Source organism: Dromaius novaehollandiae, chromosome 10 (assembly GCF_036370855.1).
Source record: "Dromaius novaehollandiae isolate bDroNov1 chromosome 10, bDroNov1.hap1, whole genome shotgun sequence".
NCBI lineage: Eukaryota > Metazoa > Chordata > Aves > Casuariiformes > Dromaiidae > Dromaius > Dromaius novaehollandiae.
This window is the reverse complement of record NC_088107.1, coordinates 24650093-24666331: the sequence shown is the minus strand read 5'-3', so window position 1 is coordinate 24666331 and position 16239 is coordinate 24650093. Positions and strand designations below refer to the sequence as shown.

General features: G+C 42.3%; 1 protein-coding gene across 3 annotated transcripts in view; it reads right to left on the bottom strand.

Moving 5' to 3' along the window:
- The window catches only part of MYO9A (myosin IXA), a 217973-nt gene that overhangs the window by 161396 nt on the left and 40338 nt on the right, over positions 1-16239 (bottom strand). For all 3 annotated transcript variants that reach the window (XM_064517658.1, XM_064517657.1, XM_064517659.1), the window contains exon 2: positions 8727-9636. In XM_064517658.1, coding sequence (XP_064373728.1) covers positions 8727-9569 — 843 coding nt within the window. In that variant the 5' untranslated portion in view covers positions 9570-9636. The remainder of the gene's footprint in view (positions 1-8726; positions 9637-16239) is intronic.

The following is a 16239-nucleotide window of genomic DNA, read 5'->3' as shown; positions in this document are numbered from 1 at the left end:
TGTTTCTTTAACAATCCAACTGCCAGAACCAGTAGGATTAAAAAAGAAAAAAAAAAGCTACTAGATTTCTAGACCTTAAAACTGAAACCATAACTTCCTTGTACAACTAAAATACAGGCTGGTGTTGCAATGTTGTTTCAGAAATTAAGCAGGATCAGCACTGGAGCAATTGCTGCTTGCTGCTCCAGTGCTGTTCCCAAGATTTCTAAGTAAATCACCATGGACTGCGAATGCATATAGCATTGCTACTGCTACAGAAGGCTGTTATTTTTCAAAAGCAATTCAAGCAACCAGGTTTTTTTCGGCGCAGATGATGCAAATGCATGTCAGCTGTGAATGACAGCAACAGCTCCCGTCAGCAAACAGCAACGTGAGTTAGCCTGTCCGAGAAAGACGTCGCCTTATTTTTTAAAGCAATTGAGAAATCCCCACGGGGACGTGTTAACATGCATGTAAACAGCTGCTTAGGAAACATGTCTAGTTTTTGTAGCTGCCGTTGCAGGACTTCTTGTGACAAACCAGACTGTGGGAAAGTTGTGGATGAGAAAGCGATCTGACGCCTCCTTCAAATCTAGGCACTTCCGATGCCTGTCGGGGGACATTTGGGCATACCTGGGGCAGGGAGAAATTTGCTACTTTTTCTTTCACACAGAGAATTATCAAAGAACAAGATCTGATGCATCAATTTGCATTCAGACCTCCCCAGCAAAGCTGCAGCGTGGTTTCGCTTTCACTTCCTCCACAACAGGGGAGGAAGCTCGAGCATTTCGGAGCAGCGTCCCAGTCGTCGGGGAGCACGACGCCGACTTCCCATCTCTGAAGATTTAAGCCTAGGAGAACAGGTTGGGATGCCAAGTATAAAGCTCATTTTGACATTCCTGGAAACCGGTGTCTTAAAGCATAAGGCAAGGATGTCATAATTGAGTTTGGAAGGTTCATATTAATTAAAAGTGTAGGTAAAATTACAGTTAATGAAAAATGTTCCTACATTACAACTCTATGTAGAAGACTTCAAACAATGTCACTATTTTTAATATATATACATATATATACATATATATATATAGGAAAAACCTACAAAGAGAAAAAACCCAAGAGGTGAAGTTATTGCTATGTCACCAAGTTTGAGAGAAAAAGCAGTCCAAGCTATAAACCTGAATTCCTCCACTAAACGCATCTACAAACACAAACAGGTATTGCTCAAAAAGCCACCATGGACCAATTTGCAGCGCTACCCCCCAGGAGCTAATGGAAAAGCTGGGGATACTTCAAAACTTCCTTTTCCAGGTTTGTAGGGGTGGGTAACAAGTTTCCCAAAGTCCAGGGAGGACTTTGCAAATAAATAAATAAATGCTTGCGAATTTTCAGGCATTCCTTACCTTCTGCCTAAGACCAGTGCAAGAAAAGAAAGAAATAGCGCTTGCCTTTCTTTGCAAACTGCCAGCCTCAGTGAAGAGAGCTGACGGCAGCCACCAGCATGAGGTGTCCCTTGCTGAAAAATTAAGGAAGTCTGTACAATTCTTCCCCCCCCCTGCCCCCCGCATGGAAAATATGAGTCAACAGTAAAACTAGCCGAGATGAGCAAGCCCAAAGAGTTATTTTCCAGCTGGTTGGCCACTAAAATCCACTGGACTAGACTTCCCTTTTAGAGGTCTCCCAAGGGTTTGTCTCTAGTAGACCTCAAAAAACGAAAACACACCATGGTCACAGGGCACAGAACACCTCAATGTCCTGACTTAAAAGTCAGCAGCAGCGAAAGAAGGACTGGACACCTAGGTTTCCACAATAGCAATTTGAAAGCCTTACTTCAATGTCTAATGCTCTTGAAAAAGTAGTGAGCCCTGAACCACTAGCATATACCCAAAATCTTTACTTCCCCTTCTCACCTTGCATGCCTCTGCATACTTAGTTTAGTATTTATCTCAAACTAACACAATTTCCATCTCCTTTATTTAGCTGAGGGAGAGATGTCCAAGTAAAGAAAACCTCATGCATTCAGCTGCTTGAGTCCTACCTAATTATCCCAGCTCAGCTCTCTGGGATTTAAAGAAGAGTTGTGAGTCCGATAACTTACCACCACCACTTTGCTAGCTATGGGAACCATAGATAACACACTAGTAAAAGAAAATTTAAAAATAAAAAAAATATCCCTTTGGACAGGCATAGTTTTCTTCGCAACTTCTGAGGTTCAGATGCGGTGATTCAGAGCTGAAAATCCCGACCGACTCGTTTGCCAGCGCTGGTCTGGCATCCCATCCCGATCCCCACTGCTTTCACACAATTAGTGAGCTCTAAGGCAACGCTGGCTGAATGTAGGAGGGGAGCCGCCGAAATCGGGTTTCACAGCGTATACATCCTTCGAAAATATGCTGCAACTGAATGTCGAAGCAGATAAGCTTCAAATCCCGTCCTAAGCTATAAAGCAGTCTAGTAACTACAGCAACGAGAACAGCAAGTTTTGATATCGCATTAGATCATGGGGGGTTTGGGGAGAGGATGGTCCACACAACTTCAAACTTCCACAGAATTTTTTTTTTTTTTTTTTTGGTCATAAGAGGCTTGAATTGCTCCGGCCAATTAGCTCTGACCTATTAAATTGGATTGTGACCTGGGAATCTTCAGTTAAGTGAATTAATGCTGTGAATCCCATCTATGCCACCAAGGCAGGCTGAAGAGCTGCTTTGCCAAAGCACATTTTCCTGAAGACTTAACGAACGGGGAGGAGGATTGGGAATACCACACAGAAAAACCTCAAGAAACCTTTGTTTCGGGCCCAAAATGAAATATTACAATATTACAGTTCTTGAGGTTTGAACAGATTTTAAATTTAAAGATACCAGCTATAAAGCTGGCAATAGTCCTTAAAAGTTCATATAATACACACAAAGCATCTTTATTTTTCACTGCTAGTTAACCCCAGGAAAGCAACCACTTTGTATACAACATTTATTCCATCTAGTTTATCTATGGTAAAATAGCCTCATGTCTAACCTAAGGTTTTCCAGGTAGAACAACTAATAATTGGAAATCCTGTGATAACAATATATTTCTGGCAGCAAATCTGAAATTATAAGGCCAAAAGCCACAATTACGGCAGAAACACTTCTTGTTCTGCATAGGTTGCCTGCAATGAGCTCCTCCTATTCCCCCCTTAAAAAATAAAAATGAACTTGTCGGGGTGGAAGGGGAGGAGAAGAAAAAAAAGAGAAACAAAAAAGAAAGTGCTGTTTCACTGAAGCAGAGGAAATGGAGTTAAAATATATATATCAAGTCCCTCAGTCTTTGGACAATTCACATCAGCAGTAGCTAAAATGCTGAAGTCTTCTCTCATTCTCTTGAGACTGTTAGAAAAGGACACGCATATATAAAACACACGCGTGCCCCACTGACTAGTACATTTCTTATTAAATATCTGGGTTGGCATCTAAATGAAAAGCAAACAATCTATATATATAGTAGTTAAGCAGCACAGTCATTCGCTGCAGGTCCCAGATGGAGCATCAGGTTGATCATAATGAAGTTTTCATCCAAAGCGGTGCATGAAGTATATCAGAAACAGAACTGAATTACACAGCAAGTATAGCATGTGTTAGCCCATGCAATTTTTCCTCTGATATCCAAGTAAAATAATTCAATTTGAGAAGCTCAGTCTTGAAACCAAAGAGCAAAACCGGCAAACTCAGCTCTACTTATGCCATATGAAAAAGGCAATCTTGCATAGGGAAAAATGCTTCATAAGAAATTGAGAGAAACATACAGGAAAAGTATAAAGAAAATCACTTTTTAAACCAATTTGGACCTCGTTTTTGTTTAAAAAGTATGGTATTTAAGTAATACCATTTATCACAAAATGAACAGTGACTCAGGTTGTTCCTATAATGCCATAATTGCACACAATTAAAAAAAAAGTTTTGTTTGAAGTCAACCAGCACTGTCAAATATTATTAAAAAAGGTATGTTGCGGTATGAGAATAACCATTCCCAAAGCACCACTAGGTTTGTCTATTAAATCCTATTTTAGGAAGAAGACAACAGAGCTTGGGCTCAGCACACACCTGCAACTCAAGTCACCGCTACGTGCAACCATTTGACGATACTACTGCATTTAGATGACCATAACAGCGTGGCTTGACAGCGCTCCCCAAAAGCATCCTTTGGATGAGGCTCACAGGAATCGCGTGATGACCTCTGCAAGAAAGATTTCCCAAAGATGAGCTGCCTTCGGCTAGTCAAAACGGTGAAACAGGAGCGCAGGGAAGCTGCACAGACTCTCAGTTTGCTGCGCTCGTGCTCCCCCCGTGCTAGTGCAACTGGAAACGCAGTCCCGGGAATGGATGGGTCGTTTCCATCACTCAATCCACTCAAAATGCTTTGCAAGCAGGTAGAAAGGGGAAGATGCAAACAGGCCTGAGTATACACAGGCTCAAAGAGTGTATTCCCAAAACTAGAAGTGGAAGCACGAAGAGGTATGTCCCGTGCACCACCTCCTAAAAGTCAAGCCGGAGCTGAATTTAATTTTAAGCATGCAGAAGGCAAACAAGGGGATCCAAGAAAGCTTCTGGAAGAAGGGAGAAGAAAGAGAGAAAGAAAAAAATACATAAGTATAGCATCCACACTTAAAGAAGTGAGTGAGAAAGCCTATTTCAAGTACAAACGCAAGGAATCACAGCAAGGTCAATCATTAGAGTTGATCTTCTCCAAAGAGCCCTTAAAACAAATCTTAGGAAGCAAAGGAAAAGCAGAAGTAGGCACAGCTTATCTTTAAGACTGACTGATTTGTGAATATTTTGAACGGAAATGGAAGACCAGACGAAATTCTAGATTAACCTAACTTTTGTGGAGAGACCTGGAGGCAGCTACCAAAGTGCAACAACAGAAGTGCAGCTGCCAAAGCAAAAGAATGCAACCTACTGTTCCAAAAGCAGAGCTAGCAGACACGATTCCCTGAATTCATGATGTGTCAGATGGGGTTTTTTCTTTCTTTCTTTTTTTTTTTTTTCCTTTTTTTTTTTTTTTTAATAAAGACAGCTGCAGTCTAGTGAAAGGAGAGCAGAAAGGCTTATTACATCCTTCCCCTGTGCCCGATTCCAACACGCAGAACAGACTGGAGGAAGAAGCAGCATGAATATAAATGGCAATCTCCACGAGAGCTTTACCAGTAACTACTTGCACAGCTCTCCTTCATCTAAGAGCAAAGCAGGTGGATCTAAAAAGTCCCATCCTGAAACATCAGGGTAACAACTGCAGTCCTGATCATCAGGAACTTTCTAATTGCACTGTACTAAAATTGCTTGCGTTTTATCTCCCTGTTCAACAGCATGAAATAACAGGCAGCAGAGAACCAAGAGCCAGCAACACAGCAGCTCACAGGGAGCCTCTATTTCTGGACTCTGGAAACAAGCTTGTTCGACTGCAAGCAATGCAGAAAGCTGGGAACTGCAGTGAGATTTTGCATGAGCTCGAGAAGCTTCTCAGTGTTCAAACATACAGAGCGAGTTGGGGGCACTTGGCTGTGCGTGTTGTGATTAGACCTCACTGAGTACACGGACACACGTGTACAGACGTAGACCGTTGAATGTGGAGTTTGGTAGAGTGTTCAAACACACTGAAAGAAGCCATTGAGACTTACAATAATTTCAAACCTAACATATTAAAAAATAGTACAGTTTCTTTTTGAAAAAAGCATTTAAAGCATTTAAAGCTCTTTCCCGTAGGTGGAATAGTTGTTCGCTTAAGGGACTGCACACCAGCGGACCTTCAGTCTGTCACGCTTAGGCACTTTTGCAACTGGACTATAGGACCTATTCCTGAAGAAAACAGGATTTAAGAAAAAAAGAGTTCCCCAAACCTCCTTCTACCCTCTGGCCTTCTGGGGATCTCTTTTCCCCACCTCTGGAAATCTAAGCTAGTTGGGGACTCTCCCTCCCACGCTGCTTAGGAGAACTACAAAGCACGCACTTGTCCAGCAAGATACAATGAACAATAAGAAGCACGCCAAAGCCAAACTTGACACTATTCGCCAGACGTTGGATGAGATTTATTTCCACTGTTAAACTACAAGAGCAACTCATCCTAGACCAGCAGCTTCAGAACTAGGCATCCAAACTTTCCAAAAAAATAACAGAATTGGAGCTGGTATGCAGTAATTGAAGCAAACAGGTATGAAAACTAGCTTGGTCAGTGAGGTCCCATCTGTTAAAGGCTAAATGGAGCTACAGGGAACCAGGCTCAGAACAAACATAAAGTGGTGTTTCAGGTCTCCCACCCGCCACGGGTAGACCCCTCCTCACAACGGATGTTGTGGAGGCAAGACATTTGCATGGGCTCAAAGGTAAATAGGCACATACTTGCACGAGAGATTTATTGGGGGTTACAGAATAAATCAACCACAACAATCTCGGAAAAAACCCTCAGTGAAAACAGCTGGAAGCTGGGAGAGCATTACAGGTAACATTTTTTATGGATGCTGCATTCCTACTCCACTCCAGGCACCTGCAAACAGCCACTGCTGAAGACAATACTGGGCTACAGTGATGCTCACTCTGAACCCAGGTAGCTGTTCTTACAGTCTTCTCTTAAGCAGTTCCAATACAGGAGTGCATTGATCAATTTTAAAAAGCTAAGAAGGTGAGAAAAGGGGCTGTAGGGACAAGAGGCAACAAGAGTTTTAGATGAGCTAGTCCAAAACACACACCTCAGAGCTAATACAGGGCAGCAGCATGCTGTCATTGCCCAAAGCGACATCACTTTTTTACAACACTGAAAATACACACTTTTAAAGGCCTCTTAGCAGTTTAAAGGCCTTTTCAGAGATGGAGTGCATCAGGCATCAATACCTTCTGCAACAGGCAGAACAGCACTGAACACTTTGCACAAAATGCTGGGCCTATCTAGACATAATGAACTTCAGTTCATTCAGCCTTATACAGAAATCTGTAGATCCGTATAAGATCTACAAGCCTTATACAGACATGTAGATCCCTTTTTCTGTAGACTCATGGTCTATGATTTCATTGCTCTGTGATAACACGGTTTTAAATGTAGTATTCACTTGCAGAAATCCAAAGCCTGGTTACTCCCCCTTAGCTCCTGAAAAGAAAAGAACTGAAAATGAATCAAGATCTGTTTGACTGCAGTAATGAATTAACCACAGACTATGAGGGCCTGGTCTAATACTTTCTAATCCACCCCAACAAGAAAACAGCTCCATGATCCTTTCCACACCACGAGAAGAAACACTGGGCAAAATAAGAACTCAGAACCCACTTGAGTGCGTGCTTTGAAAAAACTAGCACAAGCGAGCTTCACAAAGAACATCAGAATAAGAGTGTGTGCCATTTCTCCATCTTTAGTTTGTAATGAATCTTTGCTCCTTTTGAGGACAAAACCCATCCAGAATGACTTAGTCATTTGCTAATTTGCTAAAGTGAAAACAGAAAAAGCTTGTAGGCTTTGCAAGACAAAGCTGTTCAGTTATCCCGAGCTGAGACATCCACGAGCACAAAGCCTGAACACTCGTCCTTCCTCGGCTCCCAAGCTTCTGCTGGTAGTTTAAGTTGACCCAAACCCTCAGACTCATTAATGGAATAAATGCAAACAGAACAGATACGTTTGTCTACAACTGTCAAAGCAGTTGCACCCTTTTGCAAGATAAGGCCAAAGCCCAAAACAGCAGCTAGAAATGAGAACTGAACAGTTTCCAGTTGTGAGAATTTTGCTTTGTTGCCTATTTGACTGAGACACCAGTCGCGTGGCCACAGTCAAAACGCAGTTCACACACGCAGATGAAAGTTCATCTAGAAATAATCAGGGGACTGACAACAAGCTTTTTGGACAAGAGGGAGGAGTGTTTCCACAGCCGCCAGCAGCTGGCCTTTCTTAGAAAGCCACCCCTTTGTATCCCAGCTTCAAAGAGGAAATGTGTCATAGCTGAAGTGATTTTTCCAAATCTGATGCTCCCATCACCCAAGTAAGACGCACACAAAGCCGCGTGCAGGAAGGCTTTAACGAGCAAAACTAACAAAGAAAACCTTCACAAATCTAAGGAAAACAATTTCAAGGAATTATGCAGTCAACTTAAGAGAGTAAATTAAATAATAAATACTTATACCCCTCTTCAGAGTTTCATATCTGTGAAGTTAATGGTCCAGTTCATCTACGCTCCTCTCCTCCCCAGCAAAAGTTCTCATAAAGCAACAAATCACACAGGCTAAACCTCAAGCAGAGAAAAATCGAGGGCTGAAAAATAAACTCTTGACTTATTAAAATTATCTTTGATCTAATTCCCCATCTCAGCAAAGCTGAGTGTAAAGAAACTCTTCAAATATAACACCACCTAGGCACTACGTGCAATGAACTCAACTTTCAGCATATTATAAAACAGGCTTCTGTTAATTCAGGAAAGCTTTTTTCATACCTTTATGATTTTTTTGAATTGAAAAATCAATGAAATATACCCGTAGTAAAGAACACTTGACTGAAAATAAATGCATTAATAACTCTGCCAAAAAGCCATTGGCTGCACCTTATTTTTGCAGTAGAAGTTAGTATTCCCAGGCAGAGAAGCAACTTCCTCTTGTTGCTAATACTGTTGTTACTTTGTTTATTATCAGCATTTACCAGATAACCTCAGATTAGTCTCATAATAAAACCACAGCTACTTTTTTTTTCTTTTTTTTTTAAACACCATTAAAAAAGTTTCCACAGTACTATCATTTTCATCTTACCTCAAGCACTGGTCCAGCTCCAAGAATAATCTGTTCTACTCCACTAGCAAATCCTTTCTGGCTGAGGGCAGTGAGGTGATGAATCAGAAAGTTTGTGCTCTGTGTTTTTCCTGACCCACTTTCTCCTGAAATCACGATGCACTGGTTCTTCCTCCGCTGAAGCATAGCATGGTAGGCCACGTCCGCCACAGCATAAATATGGGGCTCCAGCTTTCCCAGCTGATGGTTATCATACATTTTAACATATTTAGGATTATAAATAGGTAGAAACTTGAACGGATTAATAACTATTAGAATGCTGCCTACATAGGTGTAAATTTTTTCTTGCTTAAAGCGGTTTCTGAGGTTTTCCAAGAGCGTTTTCTCGTTTAAGTCTGGTAGGCTGCACAAGTCGTCATAGTCCTTCTGCTGCGGCTGGGGAAGGAAGCCACGCTCCACCATCCTGCGGCGCTCCTCCGTCACCCGCAGCCAAGACTGGAGGCTGCCATAGTGAATAGACCCATCGAGGTTCTTCTCCCTCAGAAGGAAGCGATAATCCTCTCCACTTATCCGGTTCTCGAGGGCCATGCGAGGCCACAGCATCATGCGCTGGACCGGACAGTCCGTGGGGTTGAGGATCCATTCCTCCCCCCCAAACTCTTTCACTTCCGCAAGGACATAACATTTTGTTTTCTCTAGCTGAAGTTTATTAATGAGCGAATCGATCACCTCGGCCGCCGTTGAAGTTTTCCTGGCAGTAATGGGGCAGTAGATAGTCCCTTCGGCAATGCTCCCAGGGTATATGTGCAACGTGTACTCGCTATCCTCAAAGCGTCGTCTGCCTCCAACATCATTTACACTCATATTGGATCCTTTCCCATCAGTACCCGCACTGCGTAGTCAGGGCGGTCATGTCATCATGTTATCAACACTACGAAAAAAAATGGCAAAACAAAACCAGGTTAAGCGTTTTATCTTGGCGGGAATCTCTGCAAAGATTGACACGCGCAGTGAAAAGCGACGCAGGGAAGCAGCCGAAATAACGCTACCAATCACCTTAACGAAGTAACTCATCATTCCAAGCTGACATTTGAAAAGAGAGCAGAGTTTTAATACACCAACGCTGTAAAGAAAGACGCACTCAGAAGACACTTAATGCACAAACGCTAATCGCTTCAGGCCCCACAAATTCAAAGAGACCCTCCGGTTCTGAATCAATGTATTCTCCCGAGAATGAAATCAGTAGGAAAAGCAGTGTTTTGTGGACAGCATACCAGATAGCATACTGAAGCGACCACAGCATTCTTCTCATGTCGAAAGCTTGCTGCAGTCTGCAAGACGGATTAAAGTTACCAAATAACTTATCTGAGAGCTAATAACGCTTAAGATTCATATTTACATGCTTCTGGCAAAATCAGGGCAAGCGTCGTTCAATTAACCACGACTCTGAAAACCGGCCCTCGATTTTCCAAAGACTGATTTACCTGGCACGTAAACTAGCTGTTTTACAGAAACTGCAAGACGACTAAACCTTCGGAGGTTTTGAACAGTTTTCTAAAATACTCACTTAAAAAAAAACTTTAAAATACCACCTCGGAGGCATATTCCAACCGAACGGAAAACGCCTGCTTTGTCACTACAAGGGCCTTCTCAAACCAAGTTTAAAAAGACCCTTGAAAAAGTTACTTGCCTAGCCTTGAGTTTAAAAAAAAAAAAAGCCCTCGACGGCCCAGCTGCCAGGAGCTGCAGGTTCTCGCCTGCCGTGCAGGGAAGCGGCACCAACGCTAATGGCGACGCGCCTGGTGCTGCGCTCAAACGCTCCCGAGATAAGGAGCTTGCATCAGGGCAACTCACCTACTCCTACTGCCGCTCTGAAATGCATATTGCAAAATAAATCCTCCAGTTTGCATGTATTTATGGTACGTTACACCCCCAAATTTTAGATGTTTTCCACCAAGAGGAAACAGCCATCGTTTTTCACTGCACAGCTGTTCCTGGACCCAGACACACTGTGCCATAGCATGTGCCAGCAGATAGACTCCTTTCCCCTCTTCTCTAGGAGACTTTCAACCGATGAGGATGCAAATGGTAACAGGTTTTCCACCCAGCACGTCGACCTTCTCAGAGATGTTTATATCTAATATCAGACATGAAGCATTGCAGCCAACTCGCTCCTACAATCTCACTTTTTAACCATCACACATCGCCTAAGTAACACAAAAAGCAAACCTCCAGTGTTGAAACATATTAAACGGACAGGTAATTGCTCAAACTTAGTAACTACAAAAACGAGACATCCTAACCGCCCTCCCAAGGAAAGGAATTGCCAGATCAGTGGTTCCCAGCTCTGCAGCTCTGATGAATCGGCAGGAACAGACTCTCAGAGCTTCCCAGCAGCCCTCACAGCTACTCCAGTACAAAGACAGAAGATAGCCACGAAGAAATGCAGAGGACCGCACGCGGCAGGATATGGGCAATAAAGTGGCAGGAGAAATTTAACACAGGTCAGCATTATGTGATGCAGATCCTGACTTTACGTATAACCTGATGAGCTCCGAGCCGAGCGCTGTCCCTCGGAGGGACCCCAGGGACGATGACAGATTGTTCCTGAGCGGCAGCAGAAGGCTCAGCAGCGGCTGAAAGCACCAGGTCTGAACCCCCATCAGCTTTAGGGAGGCTCCTGAGCTTCAGGGATTGTGAAGAGCCTTCGGAGGGAGTGTTCTATATGCTTGCCCTCTCCTCACACTCCTCCCTCGTCGCCACCTCCATACGGCTGGGATTTGCACATCTACATAATTTACTACAAACATTTCTGAGCTGCTCAAATGAAAAAGCATTACTTTACACCGTACTGTTCCTCGCTCACGTTTCATTAAGTATATTATCCCTAACCACATGCCGTTTGAAGCAAAGAAATTACTCTGTCACAGCGAAATACATCTGGCACGGATTCACCGTGTATTGCTTGGTAGCAGGACATACATTATATGCTGGGAAATGCTCCAGCTGCTTTCCTATAGATTTAGGACATGCACAGATGCGGCAGGGATGATGTCAGTTAAGTGCTGGGTTGGGCTTTCTTTGTTTAGCTCTCCGACTATCATATCGGCTTTTCTTGACGAGGGAAAAAACACTTAACTCCAGCTAGATAATTCTTCACTAAGACTCAACTTCAAAGCTTAAGACAAGATGATTTGCTATTTTTAGTCAAGTTATCAGAGGCTGCTGACTCACATGAGAGCTACAAACGACGCAAGTGGGCTCGCTCGAGTAAACCTACCTGCCCTTCCACCTCCTCTCCCTGCAAAAGCTCACGAGCTTGACAAAGTCGCTATGAAGTTATCAGGTCTGCTGCGCTGCCCTGCCTACCAAAAAACTTCTGTCCACTTCTATACAGACACTTATCCTGCACGGACTTGGTGGCGTAAAGAAGAACTGCACCTTCGATATCCAAACAACTTGAAGTCTGACAGAAAAGAGAGCCAAGCACGACGTACGGACAGCTGAAAACACCCGCAACCTTGGAAGTGGACCTCAAAGGAGCCAGGTCTCCTAGAGCTATCTGAACGCCAGGAGCCTCCACCAACGGTTAAGCAATTTTGTGAGGTGAGAAAGTGAAGAGTTGCTAATTTGAGCCTTGTAAATCACCGGAGCGCTACACGATTTGCTTTTAATAACGTTAAATATAATCTCGGAGTATTATGGTAGGTCAAAGGAACATTGATGGAGATAATTGCTTGTGGTCTCCCAGCCACTGATGCACATGAGCCTGGCTTTGCTCGAACATCAAACACACCTCTTGGGGACAGTGAATTTTAAAAGCGCGTCGGAGAAAATAGTGTAGTGAAACGTGCATAGCTGTGGGTAATTAGTGCACGTCAGCAGTGAGGTTCTCTTAACGAAAACACTGTTCAAGTAGGCAGCCGTATTAGCTTTTATATGACTCTTTCAATTAACAATAATTTTGCTTTTGGAGGCAAAAATTTAAATACGGACACGAGAAAGACAACACAAGAATAAGTGCTCTATAACCCATAAATACTTGCTCTGAACGCTCCCTATCTACTTCAAAGACGTGCAGCATTGCTGTATGCTTACATTTAAATGAGAGTCTATCAATATTATGGCACATCTACGTAGGCAGGTCATTTATACAAGCTTATGGGAGGGGAAAAAAAAAAGCTAACATCTTACTGAAATAGTATATTTTTGTCTCTACCAAATGAGCAGCAGATTATAAGATTACCTGGCTTTACCACCAACCCATCTTTCAACTATTACACTAACATACTGACTTTGGCAAGGATGAAGAAAGCAGCAATAGCAGGCTGATCCCACTGGAGACAGAAACCTGGAAGATACATTAGCCCCAGAGGTCAAAAATAATTGCAAACGCCCATGAATGCTTTGGCCAAAATTTATGGATTGCGCGTACCTGCTAAGGGGAGGACTTGCATGCCGTTGAGAATTCAGGACATTTTAACCAAAATGCTTTGTCTCATATTTTCTATATTTTTACATTTTCTACATTTGAATGAAGACTTTGATTCAAACCTGACTCCTCCTGCTGATTTTGCTCAATTCTGCTCTCATAATTTTACTTGCAACATAAAAAGCACGATCTGTAAAGAAATGTGATATGACAAATTAAACCTATGTCCTACTACATAATGAAGCAAATGAATATTTACTACGAACCCAGAGGTCCTTATAAAAAAAAAATCACAATAATGGTTTGATTACTAGCAGACTGACAGAAAAACTAGTATGCCAAAATTACTGACGCTCAGTTAGGTTTTGTGCATACATTAAACAAGTAAGTTTTACTTTTACACTATATACAATCTTCTACCAGTTGACCGCCGTCTCAGTTTCTTAAACACTGGTAGCAAACGTGATTTCTCAAAGCATTATGAAAATATACGAGGCTACATAAGAGCGAGCGCTCTTGTCCTAGGGGGGCTGCATTTTTAAAATCCAGTGCTTTTTGGTTTCCTGCTTTTCCATGTGGAAAGACAAGTCTCCATATTCCCCTTTTCAGGGACAATGTAAGCAACATATGGCCAAAAGCCAGAATAAGCTGTCCGCTGGAAGCATGAGTACCCTTCATAAATAATTTGTGACAGCTAAAGCTTGAAATCATGGACAGAGTTTGCCAAATATTGGATGACTGAAAGAAGAAAAAAAAAAAGAAAAAAGAAAAAAAGAGTCAGTGTTGAGGCTGCTAAAGGGGAAATTCTGGAAGCAAAGTTCACTTTGCTTTACTATAACATCACATAACCCAGATAAACTTTCTTCCCATTCCTAATCCTCCGATAATTGTAACAGCTACTATTGTTCAAGATAAACTGGATTTGTCCGTCCACCAGTGCATCAAAATACATACGATACGTGGCAAAAATTCTTGAAACAGGAAACTTCGAAACCTGATATAGAAACAGGCCAATTTAAACATATTTCAGTCTTCAATCTGAATATATTGGCATAAAACCTATATGAATTTCTCTTAGACGCCAACAAAATAGCGTAGCTCTGCTGTTGCCTCAATGACAAGCTGGTGACATCAAAACTGTTGCTGTACTGACACATCTGTGACAGCTGAAGCTTTAAAAACTGCTAGGTCCTAGAAAGGCAGAAAATCCATTCAGAAGCCTAACTTTTCCTTGTATAAAGAAGCAAAAAATAAGAGCAATTACTTCTTTTGTTAACAAAAACGTCTGTAAAAATGTCCATGGCTTCAAGCATCCAGAATAGGGTTATTGCACTGTTTTACAAATCATTTCATTTGACTATTTATATTATGCTAATTCCCCCCTTTTTATCATCTTTCTCTTCTGCACCGTGTTTTCTCTCTGTTATTTGCTAATGGGAAGGAAAGGTCATAGCAGAGCTTCATTATCGACTTTGGAGTGCCTCAAAGAGCCTCCAATTGGGAGGGTATGATTCAGCGCTATCTAAAACCAACAGTGTCTATGTACCCATGCACAGGAGGTGGCACATGAGACCTTCTCTGTATTGCAGTAAATTGCATCCAAGAGCTGCATAAAGAGAGTTTGATCCAGAAGAACTAAAACACCACACAAGGAGGAATACTGAGGTCTGTGGATGTCGCAGTGCACATTTATCATCACAATGCAGATTTGCTTCTTTGAAAGGAAAGATGAACTTGGACAGGAAAAAGAGAAATTCAGCACTCTAGGATTCTCTCTATACATAATAAAGCTCTTTCAGATACATTTAAGAGTAGTTTATTTGGACTGTCAAATGTCAAGCAGCTAAGCAAGACTCCAGCACAGTCAGATGACCAAAATTAGAACAGAAAACGAAAGCAGGAAGGGGAGAATTGAGACGTGCTTACAAGCATTCAGCGGTGTCAGAAATCCCCGCTGCAACCGGAACGATGGAAAACCGGCTGCAAATTCAGAAGCACAACGCGGTCCCCAGAGGCAGCAGCCTCCTGCGCTCTGCGGCCCAGAGGGAAACCCGGGGCAGCCAGAACAGGCGTGCGATGTCAGGTACATCTTAAGGGCACCTTTTACTGTTTCAGTGCTTTCTTTCCTCTCCCTTTAATTTTTCAATTTGTCGCCAATTTTTTAATCAAGAACTCTTCCTGCCTCCCTAAGCTAAAAATCCTTTTCATTTAAGTGTGCCTAGAGTTCAAAGCCAACGTGGGGGAATCTAGCAAATCTGGCATCTTTTACTTCCCGAGATGTTGCAAATCCAAATAAATAATTCTCCATAAAAGCCCTCCTGACGTCTGCAATCCAAGGCAGATTCAGAAATATCAGAAGGTGGGTTTTGGCTGTTTTTGTCAAGACTCGGAAGGAGCAACCACATTTGGCAGGCACTAACTGCTGTATCTCTGATAGGGGGAAGATGGTGAAAATACTTCTGCAAGCGTGGGTAATCCCACACTGTCATGCCTTTACAGTCAACAGAGAAGTATACGCAGCCTCCAAGGAAGATTCCCAGGATTTAAAATAAGATGTTGTGAATACACAGCTAAAAGTATGTAAATAGCTCCCAAAGATTTAAAGACAGCCATACTAAACATAACCTAAAATAGGTTGCAAGCATTCTGTAAGTTGTTCCCAAGCTCACCAGCTTCTGCCTTTGGTTGAAAACTGAGAAAGCAGAAAGCGATACCAGACTTATTTTCCCCATATTTTTCACTTTTATTCATCACTTTATGCAACTCTATCAACTTCTATCTGTTCACCTCTGTGCTAAACCATGAGACCAGCACTTTAACTTGCCATTTGGAAGCTTTTCCACCATTGCAAAACACCTTCTGCTGTGCACTCAAGCTCTTTTCTTTCTCAGATGGGTTCTGTTTATCCTGACACTGCATTTGCAGCTGAGGCACACATCAGCACAAATCCATGCTCTAACCTTTGACTTCTTCCTCCTTAAGAGGCCCACAGATACATTGTGTAGCCTTATTGTTTGCAGACAAAACTCCAAAAAAAATAAAGTTTCAGAATAAAATAACTGACCTCATAAGAGGTCCTCACAACCTCCTAAGAGTCCAAGT